We start from the raw sequence: 19,183 nt of genomic DNA, 5'->3' as shown, positions 1-19,183 counted from the left end.
TTTACTATTATTTATAGTTGGCTTACAGTAATTTCAAATTTTAAGAATACATAGGCTGGGCATGGTGGCTCATGACTGTAATCCCAGCATTTTGGGAGGCCAAGGCAGGCAGATCATGAAGTCAGGAGATCAAGACCATCCTGCCCAACATGGTGAAACCCCGTCTCTACTAAAAATACAAAATTAGCCGGGCATGGTGGTGGGCACCTGTAATCCCAGCTACTTGGGAGGCTGAGGTAGGAGAACCAGGGAATCAGAGGTTGCAGTGAGCTGAGATCATGCCACTACACTCTAGTCTGGCAGCAGAGCAAGACTGTCTCAAGTTTCCTGACTTTTTAATGGCGATCATTAAAAAGTCAGGAAACAACAGATGCTGCAGAGGATGAGGAGAAACAGGAATGCTTTTACACTGTTGGTGGGAGTGTAAATTAGTTCAACCATTGTGGAAGACAGTGTGGCGATCCCTCAAGGATCTAGAACTAGAAATACCATTTGACTCAGCAATCCCATTACTGGGTATATACCCAAAGGATTATAAATCATTTTACTATAAAGACACATGCACACACATGTTTATAGAGGCACCGTTCACAATAGCAAAAACTTGGAAGCAACCCAAATGCCCATCAATGACAGACCGGATAAAGATAATGTGGCACATATACACCATGGAATACTATGCAGCCATAAAAAAGGATGAGTTCATGTCCTTTGCAGGGACATGGAGGAAGCTGGAAACCATCATTCTCAGCAAACTAACACAAGAACAGAAAAACAAACACCACATGTTCTCACTCGTAAGTGGGAGCTGAACAATGAGAACACACGGACACAGAGAGGGGAACATCACACACCAGGGCCTGTCAGGGGGTGGGGGGCTAGGGGAGGGACAGCATTAGGAGAAATACCTAACGTAGATGACGGGTTGATAAGTGCAGCAAACCACCATGGCACTGTATACCTACGTAACAAACCTGCATGTTCTGTATCATGTACCCCAGGGCTTAAAGTATAATAATAATTAAAAATTAAAACAATTTAAAAATACATAGTATAATTTCTTCTCATATTACACAAATAAAAGAGAAAGGGTTAACCTGCACAAAATTTAATGTCTTCCAAACAAATGTAATAATTTTCTCAGGAATACATTTCATTTAAATTTAATTTGAAACTTTATTAGTATAAATTCTCCTACCTTGGCTTTCTGGAATAATTCTGACTTATATGCTTCCTCTTCAGCTATTACACCCATATAACAGTAGCAGCCAAGGACACCCACCAAAAGACTTGAACACCGGACAAGTGTTTCTGAATTTGTAATCTTAAAGTAAACCACAAATAAAAATATATATATTTCATAAATAATTTAGTATACTCTATCTTTTGCAAGAACAAATTCTACATACATATTAAAAAACAAAAGTTCAGTTAACTGACTTAAAGATGGCATATTCTGAATATCTCTAAAAACAGCTAGGAGATCACTGTAGAATTATAACCAGGATTCTCCAGAAAAATAGCCTAAGTATCTCCTAATGGCCAAGCAGGTTCGGGTGGAGTGTGTACTGTACACGCAGGCCCTTAAATATTTGAGGTAGGGATGAAAGAAAAGAAAAAAAGCTTCACAGGCAAACAAATGACTATAAGTCTTAGATCACAAGTAGAAATTTAAGTCATATAAAGGGACAATAAAATGACATTTTAAGCTTCTGAAGAACAGGAACCTTGACTTATTCAGCTTTTTAGACTCCACAGACTAGCATAAAACATTTTTTCTAGTAGATAAAGTTTAGACAGCTGGCCCGGCATGGTGGCTCACACCTGTAACTCCAACACTTTGGGAGGCCGAGGTGGGCGGATTACCTGAGGTCAGGAGTTTGAGACCAACCTGGCTAACGTGGTGAAACCTTGTCTCTACCAAAAATACAAAAATTAGCCGGGCGTGATGGCAGGCACCTATAATCCCAGCTATTCAGGAGGCTGAGGCAGGAAAATTGCTTGAACCCAGGAGGTGAAGGTTGCAATGAGCCGAGATCACACCACTGCACTCCAGCCTGGGCAACACAGCAAGACTCCATCTCAAAAAAAAAAAAAAGTTTAGACAATTTGATAGATCTATGTAAGAATCTGCTAAGTTACAAACAAGATGTTCAGATTTTTTTTTTTTGCTCCTATAGGGTAGGAAATGGCATTTTAGGAGAAGATATACAAAACTAAATTACTTTGTAATGAAAGTGGTTTACAATTGTGGTGCAGAAGAATGTCAGTAAAAGATCACAAAGAGGTACACTGTCCCTTCTCAGGTCCTCAAGTCATTTTCCCTGGTTACTGAATTCACTCCTTTCAACAGATTGTAGGCTTTATTTCATTTAATCATTTACCATGTAATAAGGCACTGTGGAGGATACAAAGATTAATAAAAGTATGTATGCCCTTTTAAGAGTTTATGTTTAAGAGTTATAGTTCAAGAGATATTTGTATACAAACCATATGTAAATATCCATGGTATAAAGAAGATGCTGTCATTAAAAATGTGAAACATTAAGTACTATGAAATTAAAAGATGAAAAATTATTAGGCCAGGCACAGTGGCTCACGCCTGTAATCCTAGCACTTTGGGATGCGGAGGTGGGTCCACCACCTGAGGTCGGGAGTTCAAGACCAGCCTGGCCAACATGGCAAAACCCCATCTCTACTAAAAATACAAAAATTAGCTGGGCATGATAGCACGTGCCTGTCCCAGCTACTTGGAAGACTGAGGCAGGAGAATTGCTTGAGCTGGAAGACGGAGGTTGCAGTGAGCCAAGATCATGTCACTGCACTCCAGCCTGGGCAACAGAGCGAGGCTCCATCTCAAAAAGAAAAATTCTTAGAATCTTACCTTCTGAGATTCTAAGAAAGGCATTAGCAAGGATTTTCACATGTGGATGATCTGAATACACAGAAATAGGTAGAAAGACATTTCACATTTTCAAAAATGGAAGTTTTGGCAAGAGAATAGTATACATGAAGAGAACTTGTGATTTTATGAGGCTAAAGGAAATTCCTAGACGACGTCTAAAATAATTGCTAGTCCATTTATTGTATTTACTAATCACTTGTCTCTCTTCAAATGCCACCAAAATCTATTAGATTTGTTTAAATTGTGTTCTTTTCTATTACTGTAACATCTCCCTCCTTTGTATTTAGAGGTTTTTTCAATCATATAATCCCCATGCTCAAACTCTTACTATTCCTCACTAACCTACACGAGGAATTCTTTTACGTCTATCATAATTTCCAGTACAGAGGAAGTACTCAAATTATCATTCTTGAGTTTTCCTTTAATGATGCTAAGTTGTCCCAATTTGTAGCCCTTTCCTGCCACTTTGCTTTTAAAATCAAGCCTCCCACCATCCTTGGTGTTTTTCCTGCCCCTATTTCTCCTTCCTAACAGTTTATCAAAGCTGAATCATATATAAACTTAGTTCTTTTTTTAAAAAATCTCACCTCAGATGAGTAATTATTTAGAAGCTGTTCTGACAATCCCAGAAGATAGTGATCCAGTGATTCCTTGAGATTCTGGTGGACAGAGAAGCCAATACTGGACTGGTGCTTTTCTATACCACATTCTCTCACGATGGTTAAAAAGTCCATCTTGTCAAAAGTTGTCTGAAGAAATAGTTCTTCTACTTCTGAGAATGAAAGTTCTTCTTTATCTTTTCGGTGGTGGTCACTTCAAGAAAGTAAAATCTTTAATTTATAAACAAAGTACCTAATGCTTCTCCTATATGTATTCGCAATATATTACAAAGGGAAACATTAACCTAGCATCTACATCATTCAAAGACTACTTATATAATTAATAGATTATTATTTTAAATGCTTCTCTCCTTTGGACTTTGATACCTACTTGTATCAAATTTCATTATTCAGTAGCAAAATTTACCAATAGACAGAGAAAAAAATACAAGTTACAATTTCAAAGGCAAATTCAGAAAGTATTTTTAAAAATACCAGATATCAATGTTAAGCATAACATTCTCCGCAAACACAACCCTTTTTTCCCCAAGCAGAAGGAGTAACAAGCATAGATTTAAAAACCTTTAATATCTGGTATGGTTAAGCAGTTACACATCCTTTGGGTTAGAAAAGTAATGATCTTGCAACCAAGTTTCATTATTGTTGTTGGTATTTATTTGTTTTTCACTATTAATTTCTCCAAAAAGTAGGAATTTTTTTCATCTTTTGCCCTCTTGGGGGAGATAAGGAATCTTTGTGCCAGTGAGTAGTTTTCAGTCACAGCAATACAATCTAAGTCTCTTGAGTCAATCAACTAAAATCAGGTTTGGATTTATTTTTGTTTTCAATTATCCTTAGTTTTTAAAGCTAACAAATAGTCAAATCATTGTTGATGTACAGAAATGGGTAATATCTTTAAGAACTTATTTCATATAAATTATATATTCTTAATTTCCTAGCAAAATCACTCAACTTTTCTCATTGGCACTTGCCACATATTATACTACACAGCATTAAAAAATTGTAACCTTGGTCTAATGTTATATAACACAGATTACAACCACTGAATAAAAACAGCCTCTTCCCTGGCTAACAGCTGCAATTTGTTTTGGACCAATTTAGTTTACAATTATTAAGATGCAGCTACTACACAGCTAAAATTATCATCTTCGTAATTAAACTTATAGCTTAAAATGACAAAGAACATTATTAGATAACATACCATTCTGGCACACTTTGGAAAAAATTCATTGCAGCTTTACAGTTTTTCATAGTGAGACTCACAAGAATTTTCTCCAGTACAAGATGAGGAAAATTACTATAAAGAAAAACAAAAAGCTTCACGTAGAAGACCAAAAGCCACATAAAGAATACTTTAAACTTTAACATCCACGTTTAGCTATAAATCTTGACTTCTAAAATTTGGATCCTAGATTAAAATTGTTTTCATCTATACTGAATTTCCTAATATCTAAAAGGACAATTTAAGGAGGACAACCATTGTTACTATCATTTCCAATACTGTTTAGAAACAGGATGTCTGATTAACAGTATTTCTGAAATAAATAAAAGGTTGTAAAATTGAAGCAAAAGTACTTTAATTGGATCCATTCAGAGGTCTGCTCTCCAATCATTTGGTTCCAATTACCATCTGTGCAAAGGTTAAGTGGACAAGTGACTCTATTCCTTTATCCTAGTGCTTACATCCTGTTTTGTCTTCCTCATTTCCTCACCTCATTCATAAAACATATTTTACCAAAAAGACACTCCCATTATGAGAAAGGATCCAGGATCTACATAACTGAGATATATGGACTCATTTATTCAAAAAATCAGAAAGGAACACATAAATGCTCAAAGAATTATATGTGCATTCTTCATGCACATCCCCCATATTCTCACAGTGAGACAACCCTTTATTTCAGAAGCAATCAGGCATAAAGATACAGATAGACTGTAAAAACAAACATAATATTTAATAATTAAGGTTAGATCTGGGAGATTCTGCATTACTATTATAAAATAAAGCCATCTGGCATCAAGTAAGTGGCAAGAGCCTGACAAAACAAAAAAACCAGCAGCATGCTAACGAACTTAAATTACCTGTGAAGAATTGGAGGCACTTCTGTACTATTTTCTAAGTCACCCTCTAGCTGATAGAATAAGAGCCATTTCATTATTGATTCCTTTAAAGAAAAGCTTCTATTTACTTCACACATATTTTGCTCTATTCCCATTTTTACTGTTCCAGGAACTATACTGGTGGTCAGTGCCAAAGTCAAACAGCATACTGCAGGACTATAACAAAACAAAGGACAATTGTGAAAAGCAAGCTCTTGGAGGGGCAAAGATTTTATCTATCAGGACAGTGCCTGGCACAAACATTTAGTTAAGTTAACTAAATGAACATAAAAATTGTTAAAAGTCTGATTACATTTGGGAAGATTCTTGATTAAAAAATAGTTCTTTTATTAACAGTGCATAGTATTACAATTTTAACAAGGCTATTGAATAAATAATGATAAATTGCACATAAAAGAAATTTAAACTCTTGGTAATTCTTTAAAGGAAGTCTTTTGGATACACATATACAATTAGAAGGAATAAAACCTGGTGTCTGATACATCAATAGGATGACTATGGTTAACATTAATCTATTGTACATTTCAAAATAGCAAGAAGAGAATAATTTAAATGTTCCTAGCATGAAGAAAAGATATGTAGGGTGATGATATCCCATCACTCTACATGAGTGTGTCATATGGGTGTGTCAAATTATCACACGTACCTTGAAAATACATAACTCTATCATAGATCAATTAAAAATTTTTTAATTAAAAAAAAGAAATTCCTTAACATTTGGCTTTAATAATTTGTCGACATTTATGCATTTATTAAGCCTTCTTGGCCAAACAAGAAAAGCATCTGAAATAGAATTTGACATATTTAACTGAAGTAACAAACTATGAAAATGATCAGGGATATGTGAGAGTGTGTCTGTGTGTGTTTATATGTAAAGTCAGACATAATACATGCTAAACTTACCATGAAGGTCTGCAGGCTGACCCAGTAAATAACTTCCAGAATTCTCTGTCAACCTCAACTAAACTACTCTGAATTATGGCTCCAAGTAAGCCAAAGTTTTCAGCTTGTATTTGCTCAGAACTTATACCACGAAAGGTAATACACCAAATTTTATTCCAGAGTTTTAATAAATCTGACTTTTGTGAGCTTTCTAGGTTTGACCTCTTGTCTTGACACAATGCAACTTCTGTAAGGCATCGTAACACATATGGTGTACGCTCCCCATGTCGCTGTTGGGGTAGAAGTTGAGATAGTATCATCAGTAATGGAGACAGCTCACAGTTAGGTAAACTTGCAGGATACTTTGATATTAATTGGGCTGCAATCTGTAGCCTAAAAAAAAAAAAAAAAAAAGGATAATTTGAAAACTATTCAATCACATTAACAAACTAAGAGGAAATATACAGACATGGTACTCTTACAATATCCTAATTAGAGAATCACCATCATCATTTCCACAGTACTCTAAAAATAAACTGGCTCTTAATAGTTACTATGTCCCACTTCCTAAATTGCCAGGAAAATTGTCAGCGTTTTGGCTAGCTGGGTAAGTTGTTAAGTTTCCCTTAAACAAATATTTTTAAAGATATTAAATTAGCAATATTTGGGCCAGGTGTGGTGGCTCACACCTGTAATCCCACCACTTTGGGAGGCCAAGGCAGGTGGCTCACGAGGTTAGGCATTTGAGACCAGCTGGCCAACATGGTGAAACCCAATCTCTATTAAAAATACAGAAATTAGCCGGGCATGGTGGCACATGCCTGGAATCCCAGCTACTCAGAAGGCTGAGGCAGGATAACCACTTGGACCCAGAAGGCGGAGGTTGCACTCAGCAACCTCTAGGTTGTATTCTCTACAATGTGTGGTATTTAAGAATAGGAATCTTATGTTATTCGTCTCTGTATCCCTAACACTTCGCCCACAGCAGGTGTTCAATAAACAACTCGACTAAATGGACAAATTAAGAATCTTAAACAGCTATTCTTAAATATAAAAATGAGCTTAAGCAATAGGTATTTAAATCAATATGCTTTTCCCCCTGAAGTCACTTACATTTAAACATTCCATCAACATGGTAATCAAAAGAGCAATGATCATGAGTTTGACTATAATCTATAAATCTCTGTCCTTACAAAAGTTGCTTAACCTCCCTGGGTTTCAGTTTCTTTTCAGTAAAGCAAACAGGCTGAACTAGATAAATTCTAAACATCCTTACCAGAACTAATATTTTGGGATTCCAAAGTATTCCATAATTTATTTGCTTACTTAAATATATATGTGAACATTATATGAGAATAAAGAAGATAGAAAATAAGAGAAAATAACTTTTTATCATAAGGTCAAAATCATTGTGATTTCTTAAAGTTATCTTTAACTTCTTCCTAATTCTATTAGAAGGTGCCATGTATGCTAAAATCTTTTGTTGAAGTGTACAATTCAGTGAATTCCACGAGGCACACACTTCTAATTGCCTATCAGACAGCCAGTCCTCCTTCTTAACTTGCTATGACAATATGATTAGAAAAGGTGGCCTTGCCCTTGGCCCCAGCAAGTGAGCCATTAATGATTGATCTCATTTGTCATGGCAATCATATATCCCTTTGCTAGTAATAGGTTTGGGGGTAGACAAAATACTTAGTTCTGGTTGAGATGAAAGGATTCCACTGAAAGTTTTCTGAAAAATAACATAAAAGAGAATAAAATGAGACTGAATGAGACACTGAATGAGAAATTGATAACATTTTACCAAGGGACAAGATCAAAATCATTCTGGGACTTCTGAAGGTGATCTTTTATTACTTCCCAGCCTAGTTCTATTTTCTTCCTTTTACAAGGTACACTGTAATCACTAGATTCTCTTTGTGTAGTAGTATAAGATTGAGAAATCTCCAAGGATCTGGTATCTTCATTAAAAACCTGTAAAATAAAAATAAATCCACTTTTTTTTTTTTCTTTGAGACGGAGTTTCGCTGTTGTTGCCCAGGCTGGAGTGGAATGGCACGATCTCGGATCACCACAACCTCTGCCTCCCAGGTTCAAACAATTCTCCTGCCTCAGCCTCCTGAGTAGCTGGGATTACAGGCATGCATCACCATGCCCAGTTAACTTTTTATTTTTAGTAGAGATGGAGTTTCTCCATGTTAGTCAGACTGGTCTTGTACTCCCAACCTTAGGTGATCCGCCCACCTCAGTCTCCCAAAGTGCTGGGATTACAGGCGTGAGCCACCGCGCCTGGCCAAATCCACTTTTCTCATTGCTATTGTCTTCTAATATTTCATTAGGGGGAAAAAAACATCCTTTCTGAAATGAAGATACAGGGAACTCATAAAGCAAGAGTAATACATTACAGAAACACATAAATCTGATAACACAGTAAGAAACAAACATTTTGCATGACAGTAATGGCACTCGTAGAAAGCAGGTATTACCAAGTAATGCATTACTTTTATTTCCTGGGAACATTTACTAAAAGCACTAAGAAATCTAAAAGTAAAGCAAAAACCTTTACTTTCAAAGGGACTCAATTTTTTAAATTTAAGAAATTTTAAGAAATATTAAGAAAGTATTTGACAGAGTGAAATTACTACTCAGGATGTTAACCAAACCTCTGGGGAAAAGAGTTTTATTTAAGAAACATTAGGCCACCAGGTGATGAATAGGTAAGTAAAATGGAGTATATTCATACAACTGAATATTATTCCGTAATAAAAATGAAGCACTGATTCATGGTAAAACATGGATGAACTCTGAAACATTATGCTAAGTGAAAGAAACCAGACACAAAAGACTTACATATTGTATGATTCCATTTAAACGAACTGTCCCAAACAGGAAAATCCACAAAAACCAAGACTGAGTAGTGGCTGGTTGCCAGGATCTAGGAGATGCAGGGAATGGGGACTGAATGCTAGGAAGGGATGAGGTTTCTATTGGGATGATAAAAAAGTTCTGGGCTGGGCACGGTGGCTCACGCCTGTAATCCCAGCACTTTGGGAGACCGAGGCGGACGGATCACAAGGTCAGGAGTCCAGGAGACCAGACTGGCCAATATGGTGAAACCCTGTCTCTACTAAAAATACAAAAATTAGCTGGGCGTGGTGGCAGGCACCTGTAGTCCCAGCTACTCGGGAGGCTGAGGCAGAAGAATCACTTGAACCCGGGAAGGGGAGTTTGCAGTGAGCCGAGACTGCACCACTGCACTCCAGCCTGGGTGACAGAGTGAGGCTCCATCTCAAAAAAAAAAAAAAAAAAGTTTCTGGAATTAGTGATGATGGTTGTACAACACAGTAAAAATACTAAAAACTACTGAAATGTACAACTCAAAATCATGAATTTTATGCTACGTGAACTCTAGCTTAATTGCAAAAAAAAAAAAAACAGACTGGGCTTGGTGGCTCATGCCTGTAATTCCAGCACTTTGTAAAACAGAGTCGAATCGAATCGAATCATTAGGGTTAGGGTCACCTTATTTCCTAGAGACAATCATTTAAGAATGAAAAAGTTCATTGTTAGTTTTCAGTAAGTCTATATCTGCAAATGCATTAACTTTTAAGTTACAAAGGTAATTCCAAATATTTCTGATATTTTGAAAGGAATAGTTGCCTGTACAGAGTCATTTTATAGGCTTTTTGTAAGAACACAGGTTTTAAAAGCCCAAAATGCCCAGTTTTTAAAAAAAATTAACAGGAAATTTCTAAATGTGACATGACCTACTTACTGTACCTGGTGACAAATATCTGCCATCAATTCAATCAAATTTTCTTTGACGGCAATATTACGAAATCCTGAAGAATACTTTCCTCTACTTCCTATATGACTTATCTCATTCACTAGCAGATCATATAAGTTGTATAAAATACTTTTCCATTTTGTTGATTCATAAGCACCTGTAAACCAAAAAATTAAAATGTAATTTATTTATGTACTCTGCTTACACTGCTAGCTCCCACAAAATTATTCAGCTGTCAAGCCACATCAACGTTAGAAGACTTCTGGTCCAACCTTCCATCCAGTACTAATGCCTCTTCTGACAAGATCCTTGACAAACTCTAATTCATAACTGTCCATTTTACATTTACGTAACTGTATTTCTTATAAATTTCTTCCATATTCTGACCTAAAATCTGCCTTTCTCCAATTTATTCTCCCACCTGAGGCAAATAGAATTAATATGTTCCATCTTTGATATGAGGACCAAGTTCTCCATATGCCTTTTTCTGGCCTAAGAGAAAAATATTACCAGTTCCTTCAACTAGTATACAAATGACATAGTATTCAGACTTCTCACCACTTCAGTCATATTTCCCAAGACACGTTCCAGTCAACTTAAAATGCTGACTGTACAAAATGTGGTGAACATGATAATCCAACTGTGGTCTGACTAGTATGTGGAACAAAAGGTCTATTATTTCCCACAAACAAGGTACTATAAAATCTATTAATGTAGTCTGAAACTACATTAGCTTTTCTGGCATCCTCATCATCCTGCCAATTTTAAATTCATCCTAAATACACAGTTAACTAAATCCTTAAACATATCATATCACCTCCTAATAAGCCTGATCTTCATCCTGGTGAGAGGAGGTGAGTAAAAGATGAAAAACTATGAAAAGTCACTATTCTTTCACTTATGGTAGTTTCATGGGCTACATATTATCTAGATAAACTTATTAGAAGAGCCCATAAAACAAATACACAGCTACTTTTGATAAAAAGTGGCCACACGGCCAGGCGCAGTGGCTCATGCCTATAATCCCAGCACTTTGGGAGGCCGAGGCAGGTGAATGGCTTGAGGTCAGGAGCTCAAGACCAGCTTGGCCAACATGGTAAGACCCCATCTCTATTAAAATACAAAAGTTAGCCAGGCATGGTGGCGGGCACCTGTAATCCCAGCTAATCAGAAGACTGAGGCTGGAGAATTGCTTGAACCCAGGAGGCGGAGGTTGCAGTGAGCTGACATTGTCACTGCACTTCAGCCTGGGCGACAGAGTGAGACTCTGTCTTAAAAAAAAAAAAAAGAAGTGGCTACAAGACATTTCCTCCATTATAGCTGCTATTACTCAGTGTGGTATGCTGTCTTCAGAAAGTCACTATACTAGCCATGATGAGTTGGTCCAAAGGCTAGTACAAGCCCAAAGGCAATCATAAACAAAGCAAGAGGAAACTCTAGTTCTAGTCAATAAAGTTCCTAACTACAGAAAAGCACTATACCTTCTGGGCAATACTCTCTTGGTATAGGACATATATGAAGGAATTAAGGAGAATAAGTGATTCTCCTTAATAAGTGATACTCTACTAGGGCAAACAGGGCCCTAGAGTAACTATGAGGCTTAAGGAAGCAATTTCCCTGTTTTTGCCTCACATTCCTATTAAAGTAATATGTATGTATCTTCCTTAGGAGCTGAATAATCTGACTGGTTTTAGTCCAATTTACGTATTTTATCTTCTAATAAAAGCAATAGGTAGATAAACAAGATCCTGCTTTCTTTAAATTTTTTTGCCCTACAGTCTGTGTCAGACCCCTCAGTACCTAAGTAATGATGCATAATTAGCTCCTAGAGGGAACAATGTCTCAGATTTGTTTGTATTTTCCATAATACCTAACACTGTATTGAACAAATAGAAAGGCATAACAGAATCTGCCACCACTGCTTCAAATTCTAAAAACTCTATGAAAAACATTCTCATTGCAAATTAACATTACCAACCAGAGCAATCCAGAGGAAAGTCATAGTCTCCTAAAGAACACTAATTTTATACTTAAACCTCTACGTTTGAATGAAGAAGCCAATTCAAAACAGTAAACATTTCCTTTATACCTTTTTCTTGGGTTTTGGCTCCTTTTGGATGATGGATATAAATTTGCAGTTGAAATAATTCAATAATGACTTCTTTTAAAGAATCATTAAGTCTATGTTGAGTCCAAATATAAAGCAAAGTGGGAAGAATTTCATCTCCTAATTCACACACTCGAATTCGAAAGTTGACAGCCAAAGTCTTGAGGAAGATAGTAAGAGCTGCTAAGATATGATTTAGACCTGGAGAGCTCTTTTCTTGTCTGTGAGGAAACAAACAAACTCAACTGGGTGTAACAGGGGGAACAAACTGCACAAATTGAAGACAGTTACAAAGTGGTATGCTGGAAGAAAAGAAAAAAAAACTCTAATTTTCAAACAATAGTCTTAATTTCAAAACCATTAAAAAAAAATAATAACAGCATTACTTCACACTAACAAAAAATTAGTTCTTATTTGGTGTTAAGAGACCACTTCTGTTAGCTCTCCCTGCTGCTAAAACATTATCTAAAAATAAACAAAACTGATTCATAACACCATTTATAAAATGTCTTACATTATAAATTGAGTACTGCCACACATATGTACAATAGTAATACTTCCAAAATATTTTCCTATTTTATTTTATTCTCAGTATATTACAACCATCCTCAAAAATGGGGGAAATGCAACGACTTAGAGGATATTTAACTTTCCTGGTCAACAGAACATCAGCAAGACACATCTCCCACTTGAAAACATGGTGCAGCGTTCTGCATATTGGATATTCAGAAAGTGTCAGACTTGGTTGTCTCTTCCGGAATCCACTAGTTGTTATGATGGATCAATGTTTTATTTAAAGGTAGAATTCTTAGTTATTGAGTCTAAAACATGGTCTTGCAAGAAGGTCAAAAGTATTTCAATACAAAACAAAAGAAAAAGGGATTAGATTACCTCGCACACTGAATAGCCTTGGAAAAAAAGTCCAAAAATTTGGAATTTAATCCATCAGTCTGAGAACAGCATCCTTTGGTAACAGCATGAATTATTCTAGCCACTAAAACTCTATGAACATCTTGTGAAGGTTTCAGATAAAGCCTGAAGTACACAGAGAACAATTCTTAAAAAAGAGAAAAAAAAATTATTAGTCATGATTTTTTAAAAGTCGAAATATATTAAATGTTACAACTTAAATATTCCATAATCCCATACAGAAAAATGATTTTAAAACAGCACTAATTTACTTTTAACATAGTAAAAGTACTCTATCAGTATTTAATTTTCTCTTATATAAAATGCCTTTAAGACAGAAACAACTATAAACTGCTGTGAGGGCACCAGTTTAAGAGCCAGATCGCAGAAACATGACTTCTCTAAGGCTCTGTTCCATCACCTAGGCCCAACAAAGCACTTACAGTACATACTCCACGGGTTTTTTTTTTTTCTTTTTTCTTCTTTTTGAGACAGAGTCTTGCTCTGTCGTCCATGCTGGAGTGCAATGGTGCAATCTTGGCTCACGGCAACCTCTGCCTCCTGGGTTCAAGTGATTCTCATGACTCAGCCTCCCAAGTAGCTGGGACCACAGGCGCACAAAACCATGCCTGGCTGATTTTTGTACTGCTAGTAAAGATGGGGTTTCACCATGTTGATCAGGCTACTCTCAAACTCCTGGCCTCAAGTAATCTACCCACCTTGGCCTCCCAAAGTGCTGGGATTATGGGCATGAGTCACTGGGCCTGGCCTCTGCAGTTTTTTAAAATAATAATACTGTTTGATTATTAATATGCACAAAATGTGTTGAGACCTATGAAGGGTATGAAATTTTACTCTGCTTGGTTTGTTTCTTATTTATTTGAGGTAGAGTCTTACTCTGTCACCCAAACTGGAGTGTGGTGGTAAGATGGCGGCTCACTGTGGCTTCAGTCTCCCCAGACTCAGGTATCCTTCACCTTAGCCTCCCAAGTAGCTGGGTCTAGAGGTCCACACAACCACACCCAACTGATTTGTATTTTAGTTAGAGACAGGGTTTCACCATGTTGCCCAGGCTGGTCTTGAACTCCTGGGCTCAAGTGATCCACCTGCTTTGGCCTCCCAAAGTGCTAGGATTACACACATAAGCCACTGTGCCTGGCTGAGATTTTACCCTACTTGTTACCTAATAAATTAGCATGACAGTTTCCTGAGTGCTGGCAGGAGACCTGAGATTCCTGATAAGACAAAAAGGACAGTTTATTTCTCCCAGCAATGATACTAGCCAGACTACCTTCATTTTTGCACCAGTTCCCCAGTACCAAAGGCAAGATGAAATGGGACACTTGACAATGTGAAACAGTGGACTGAGTTATAACAGAGAAACTGCAAGCTTTTTATAATGAAGAGGCTGTAGGTAAATCTGTCCTGTTTTAGAGGAAGCCATCATCTGATCTCAGATGATCCACCTGCCTCAGCCTCCGAAAGTGCTGAGATTACAGGTGTGAGCCACTGCGCCCAGCCCCCAAATAACATGATTACACAGTTATACTTGTGTATATTGGGACTTTAAATATAGACAATCATGTCATCTACAAAAGGGAAGTGTTTCTTCCTTTCCAATCTGTATGCCTTTTATTTTTCTTGTCTAACTACTCTGGCTAGAACCTCCAATATAATGTTGAAAAGGAGTGGTGAGAGTGCATATCCTTATCTTGTTCCCAATTTGTCTTATGAAAGGCTTTAAATCATGGATTTAATTTCTTTAATTCAATCTATTCTAATAGTTATGGGACTAGTCAAATTATCTATTTTATATTGGATAACTTTTGATAATGTATGCTTTTGAGGAACTGACCCATTTAAATTAAGAGATGTTCATAGTGTTTCCTTATTATCCTTTTAATATCTATAGGATCTGCAATTAGATCTCATTTCATTTCTAATATCAGTAACTTTGGTCTTTTTTTGTTTTTTTTAAGAGACGGAAGTCTCACTATGCTTCCCAGGCTGGATTTGGACTCCTGGGCTCAAGTGATCCTCCCACCTCAGCCTATCAAGCCATAAAAAGACATGGAGGAGCTGAGAACGGTGGCTCACACCTGTAATCCCAACACTTTGTGAGGCTGAGTTCAAGCTGCTGGCCTGAGCAACATAATAAGACCTTATCTCTAGTGAAAATGAAAAATTAGCAGGGTGTGATAGCTTGTATCTGTGGTCCCAGCTACTTGGAAGGGGGTGGGAGGATCATTTGAGCTCAGGAGGTTGAAGCTGCAGTGAGCCATGATCACACCACCACACTCCAGCCTGGGTGACAGAGTGAGGCCCTATCTCAAAAATAAAAAAAAAAAGAAAAAGAAAAAAGAAAGAAAAAGACATGAAGGAAACTTAAATGCATATTACTAAATGAAAGAAGGCAATCTGAAAAGGATACATACTGTTATGATTCCAACCACAGTCACACACTATATGACAACATTCTGTTCAATGACAAATGGCAATATGAAAAGGTGGTACCATAAGATTATATTAGAACTGAAAATTTCCTGTTTAAATACTTAGTGATGTCATAGCACAAGAAATCACTCACAAGCATTTGTGGTGATACTTGTGTAAAAAAAACCCACTGCATTGTCAGTCATATAAAAGTGTAACACATACAATCATGTACAGTACATAAACCTTGAAAATGATAATAAACAACTAAGTTACTGGTAAATGACTATGTTAGGTTCATGTACTTACTCTACTATGCTTTTTATCACTTTTATACTATATTCCTCCTTCTTCATAAAAAAACAAACAAACAAAAAACAGTAAAACAGTCTCATGTAGGTCCTTTAGGAGGTATTTCAGAATAAAGCACCATTATCACAGGAGATGAAAGCTCCATGCATGTCCCTGAAGTTCTACCAAGGGGACAAGATGCAGAGACGGGAGACAATGATACTGATGATCCCGACCTTATGTAGGCCTAAGCTCATGTGTGTGTTTGTGTCTTTGTTTTAAACAAAAAAGTTTAAAGGAAAAAATAGAATAATAATAATTTCATTTAAAAAGCTTACAGAACAAAAGAAAAAACATCTATAACTATATAAAGAAAAAACATTTTTGTACAGCTGTACAATGCATTCGTATTTTAAGCTGTGTTAATTACAAAAGAATCAAAAAGTTTAAAAAATGTTTAACTTTAAAGTTACAGTAGCTAATGTTAACTTAGTATTGAAGAAAGAAAAATATATATTTTTAAATTTAGTACGGACTAAGTGTTTATAAATTCTACAGTAGTATATAGTATCCCAGGCCTTCACATTACCATACATTTACATACCCAGACCAACTTCCAGTCCTGCAAGTTCCATTCTAAGTGCCCTAGACAAGTGCACCATGTTTTATCCTTTATACCATACTTTTACTGTACCTTCTCTATGTTTATATATGTTTAGATATACAAATACTTGCCATTGTGTCACAACTGCCTGCAGTATTCAGTACAGTAACATGCTGCACAGGTTTGTAGTGCAGGAGCAGTAATACCATACAGCCTAGGTGTGTAGTGTTATACCATCTAAGTTTGTATAAATACACCCTATGATGTTCACACAAAAAAGAAATTGCCTAATGATGTATTTCTCGGAACATATCCACATTGGTAAGAGATGCACGACTATATATGCTGGAAAAGGCCAAACCATGAAGATAGCAAAAAGATCCGTGGTTCCCACAGTTTGCAAGGAGGAAGAGATGAACAGGTGAAGCACAGAGGATTTTTCTGGCAGTGAAACTATTCTTTATGATACTATAGTAGTGAATAATTGTTACCATTCTCTCCCAGAGGAAAAAAAAATACGACCATCTCATTAGATACAGTAAAAGATCTTTTAAAATGTCAATACACTTCTCAAAATCCATAGCATATGTACCACCAAAAGTGAATCTTGGACTCTGGATAATAAGGATGTGTCCCAGCATAGTTCTACTGATGATAACAAATGTACTACTGGTGCAAGATGTTGACAGTAGGGCATGCTGTGTGTGTCCAGTGGACTTTCCATTCAGTTTTGCTGTAAACTTAAAATTCCTCTAAAAGATAAAAGTCTATTTAAAAAAATGGAAACCACTAGGTTTGAGAAACTGAGTAATTGTCAGTGTAGCTTAAACACAGAAATTAGAAGCGCTTTAGTTAAGTTAGACAGGTAGGAAGGAGCACAATTACACAGTGCTTTCAAGGCCTGGAAGGGGAATCCTCATTTTCTACTAGTTGTTCTAGGGAGAATGTAGAGAAACTGGAACCCTTGTGTGCTGCTGGTGAGAATGTAAAATGGTGTAGCTCCTGTGTAAAACAGGATGTTGGTTCTTTAAAAAATTAAATATAGAATTACCACATGATCTGGCAATTCTACTTCCGGGTAGATAATCAAAAGAACTGAAAGCGGGAAACTCAGGAGAAATTTGTATACTTATGTTCATGGTAGCATTATTCACAATAACCAGAAGGTAGAAACAACCCATGTCCACCAACTGATGAATGAACAAAATGTGGCATATACACACAACAGAATAGTGTTCAGTTTTTAAAAAGAGCGAAATTCTGACACAAGCTCTAACACTGATGAGCCTCAAAGACATTTTAGTAAGTGTAATTTGCAAAAGGACAAATACTTGTAGGAGTCCTTTACTTCAGGCTGCTATAACAAAGTATCATAGATTAGGTGGCTTAGAAACCACAGAAATTTATTTATCTCAATTTTGGAGGCTGAAAGCAGATCCAGATGCCAGCATTGTGGGTTTCTGGTGAGGGCCCTTTTTGGGGCTGCAGACTACTGACTTTGAACTGTATCTTCAAATGGCAGAAAGACAGCAAGTTAGCTCTCCGGCCTCTTTTTACAGGGGCATTAATCCCATCCATGAAGGCTCAACCTGCATGACCTAATTACCTCCTAAATCCCACACTTCCAAATACCATCCCTTTGGGAGTTAGATTTCAACATAATTGGTGGGACATAAACAACCCATAAAAATGAAGCACCCAAAATAGCCAAATTCATAGTGACAGAAAGTAGAATGGTAGCTGCCAGGGGCTAGGGGAGGGGAAATGGTAAATTATTGTTTACTGAGTATAGAAAAAAAAGTTCTGGAGATGGATGGTGGAGATGATTATACAACAATATGAATGCACTTAATACTACACAACTGTACACTTAAAAACAGTTAAAATTATAAATATTATATATATTTTACCACAATAAAAAAATCTCATTGGACGTCCTAGCCAATGAAATAAGGCACAAAAACAAAATAAAAGCCACATGGCTCAGAAAGAAAGAAAAAAAAATTACTGCTTACAGAAGACATGTTTGTCTACAAAGAAAATCCCAAAGAACATTCAAAGAAAGCTACTAGATTTAATAAGTGTTTTTAGCAAGGTCCCAAAATATAAGGTCACTATACAAAACTCAGCTGTACTTCTGTATAATTTTTGTGCACTGAACAATTTGAAAATCAAAATGTTAAAAACAATGCAATTTACAAACTACTGCAGTAATAAATCTAACAAAACATATACAAAATCTTTATGTTTATACTATTATAAATAAATATCAATTTGCAGCTGGGTGTGGTGGTTCATGCCTATAATCCCAACACTTTGGGAGATCAAGGGGGGGGATCACTTGAGCCCAGGAATTTGAGACCAGCCTAGGCAACACAGTGAGATCCTGTGTCTATTTTTTTTAATATAAAATTAAGGAAAAAAATTGTCAATTTACAATAAGAAATCTATATGCTGACAATTATAAAACACTAATGAAAGAAATCAAAAAAGACATCAGTGGCGAGGTGCGGTGTCTCAA

General features: G+C 36.5%; 1 protein-coding gene across 11 annotated transcripts in view; it reads right to left on the bottom strand.

Moving 5' to 3' along the window:
• The window catches only part of ATM (ATM serine/threonine kinase), a 134,151-nt gene that overhangs the window by 99,406 nt on the left and 15,562 nt on the right, over positions 1-19,183 (bottom strand). For 9 of the 11 annotated variants that reach the window (XR_004053464.1, XM_030917282.1, XM_030917283.1 and 6 more), the window contains 9 exons: positions 13,317-13,482; positions 12,408-12,646; positions 10,312-10,475; positions 8,336-8,505; positions 6,550-6,921; positions 5,608-5,802; positions 4,727-4,822; positions 3,493-3,718; positions 1,199-1,324 (listed from right to left, as the gene is read on the bottom strand). Coding sequence is in view for 10 of the 11 variants with exons in the window: in XM_030917282.1 (XP_030773142.1) it covers positions 1,199-1,324; positions 3,493-3,718; positions 4,727-4,822; positions 5,608-5,802; positions 6,550-6,921; positions 8,336-8,505; positions 10,312-10,475; positions 12,408-12,646; positions 13,317-13,482 (1,754 nt within the window). In the remaining variant the exon portion in view is untranslated. Of the gene's footprint in view, positions 1-1,198; positions 1,325-3,492; positions 3,719-4,726; positions 4,823-5,607; positions 5,803-6,549; positions 6,922-8,335; positions 8,506-10,311; positions 10,476-12,407; positions 12,647-13,316; positions 13,483-19,183 lie in introns of those variants that run through there. The other 2 variants (XM_030917286.1, XM_030917291.1) reach the window with 2 other exon arrangements.

Source organism: Rhinopithecus roxellana, chromosome 15, assembly GCF_007565055.1.
Source record: "Rhinopithecus roxellana isolate Shanxi Qingling chromosome 15, ASM756505v1, whole genome shotgun sequence".
In the NCBI taxonomy this organism is placed as follows: Eukaryota; Metazoa; Chordata; class Mammalia; order Primates; family Cercopithecidae; genus Rhinopithecus; species Rhinopithecus roxellana.
This window is presented reverse-complemented; position numbering and strand designations above follow the sequence as displayed.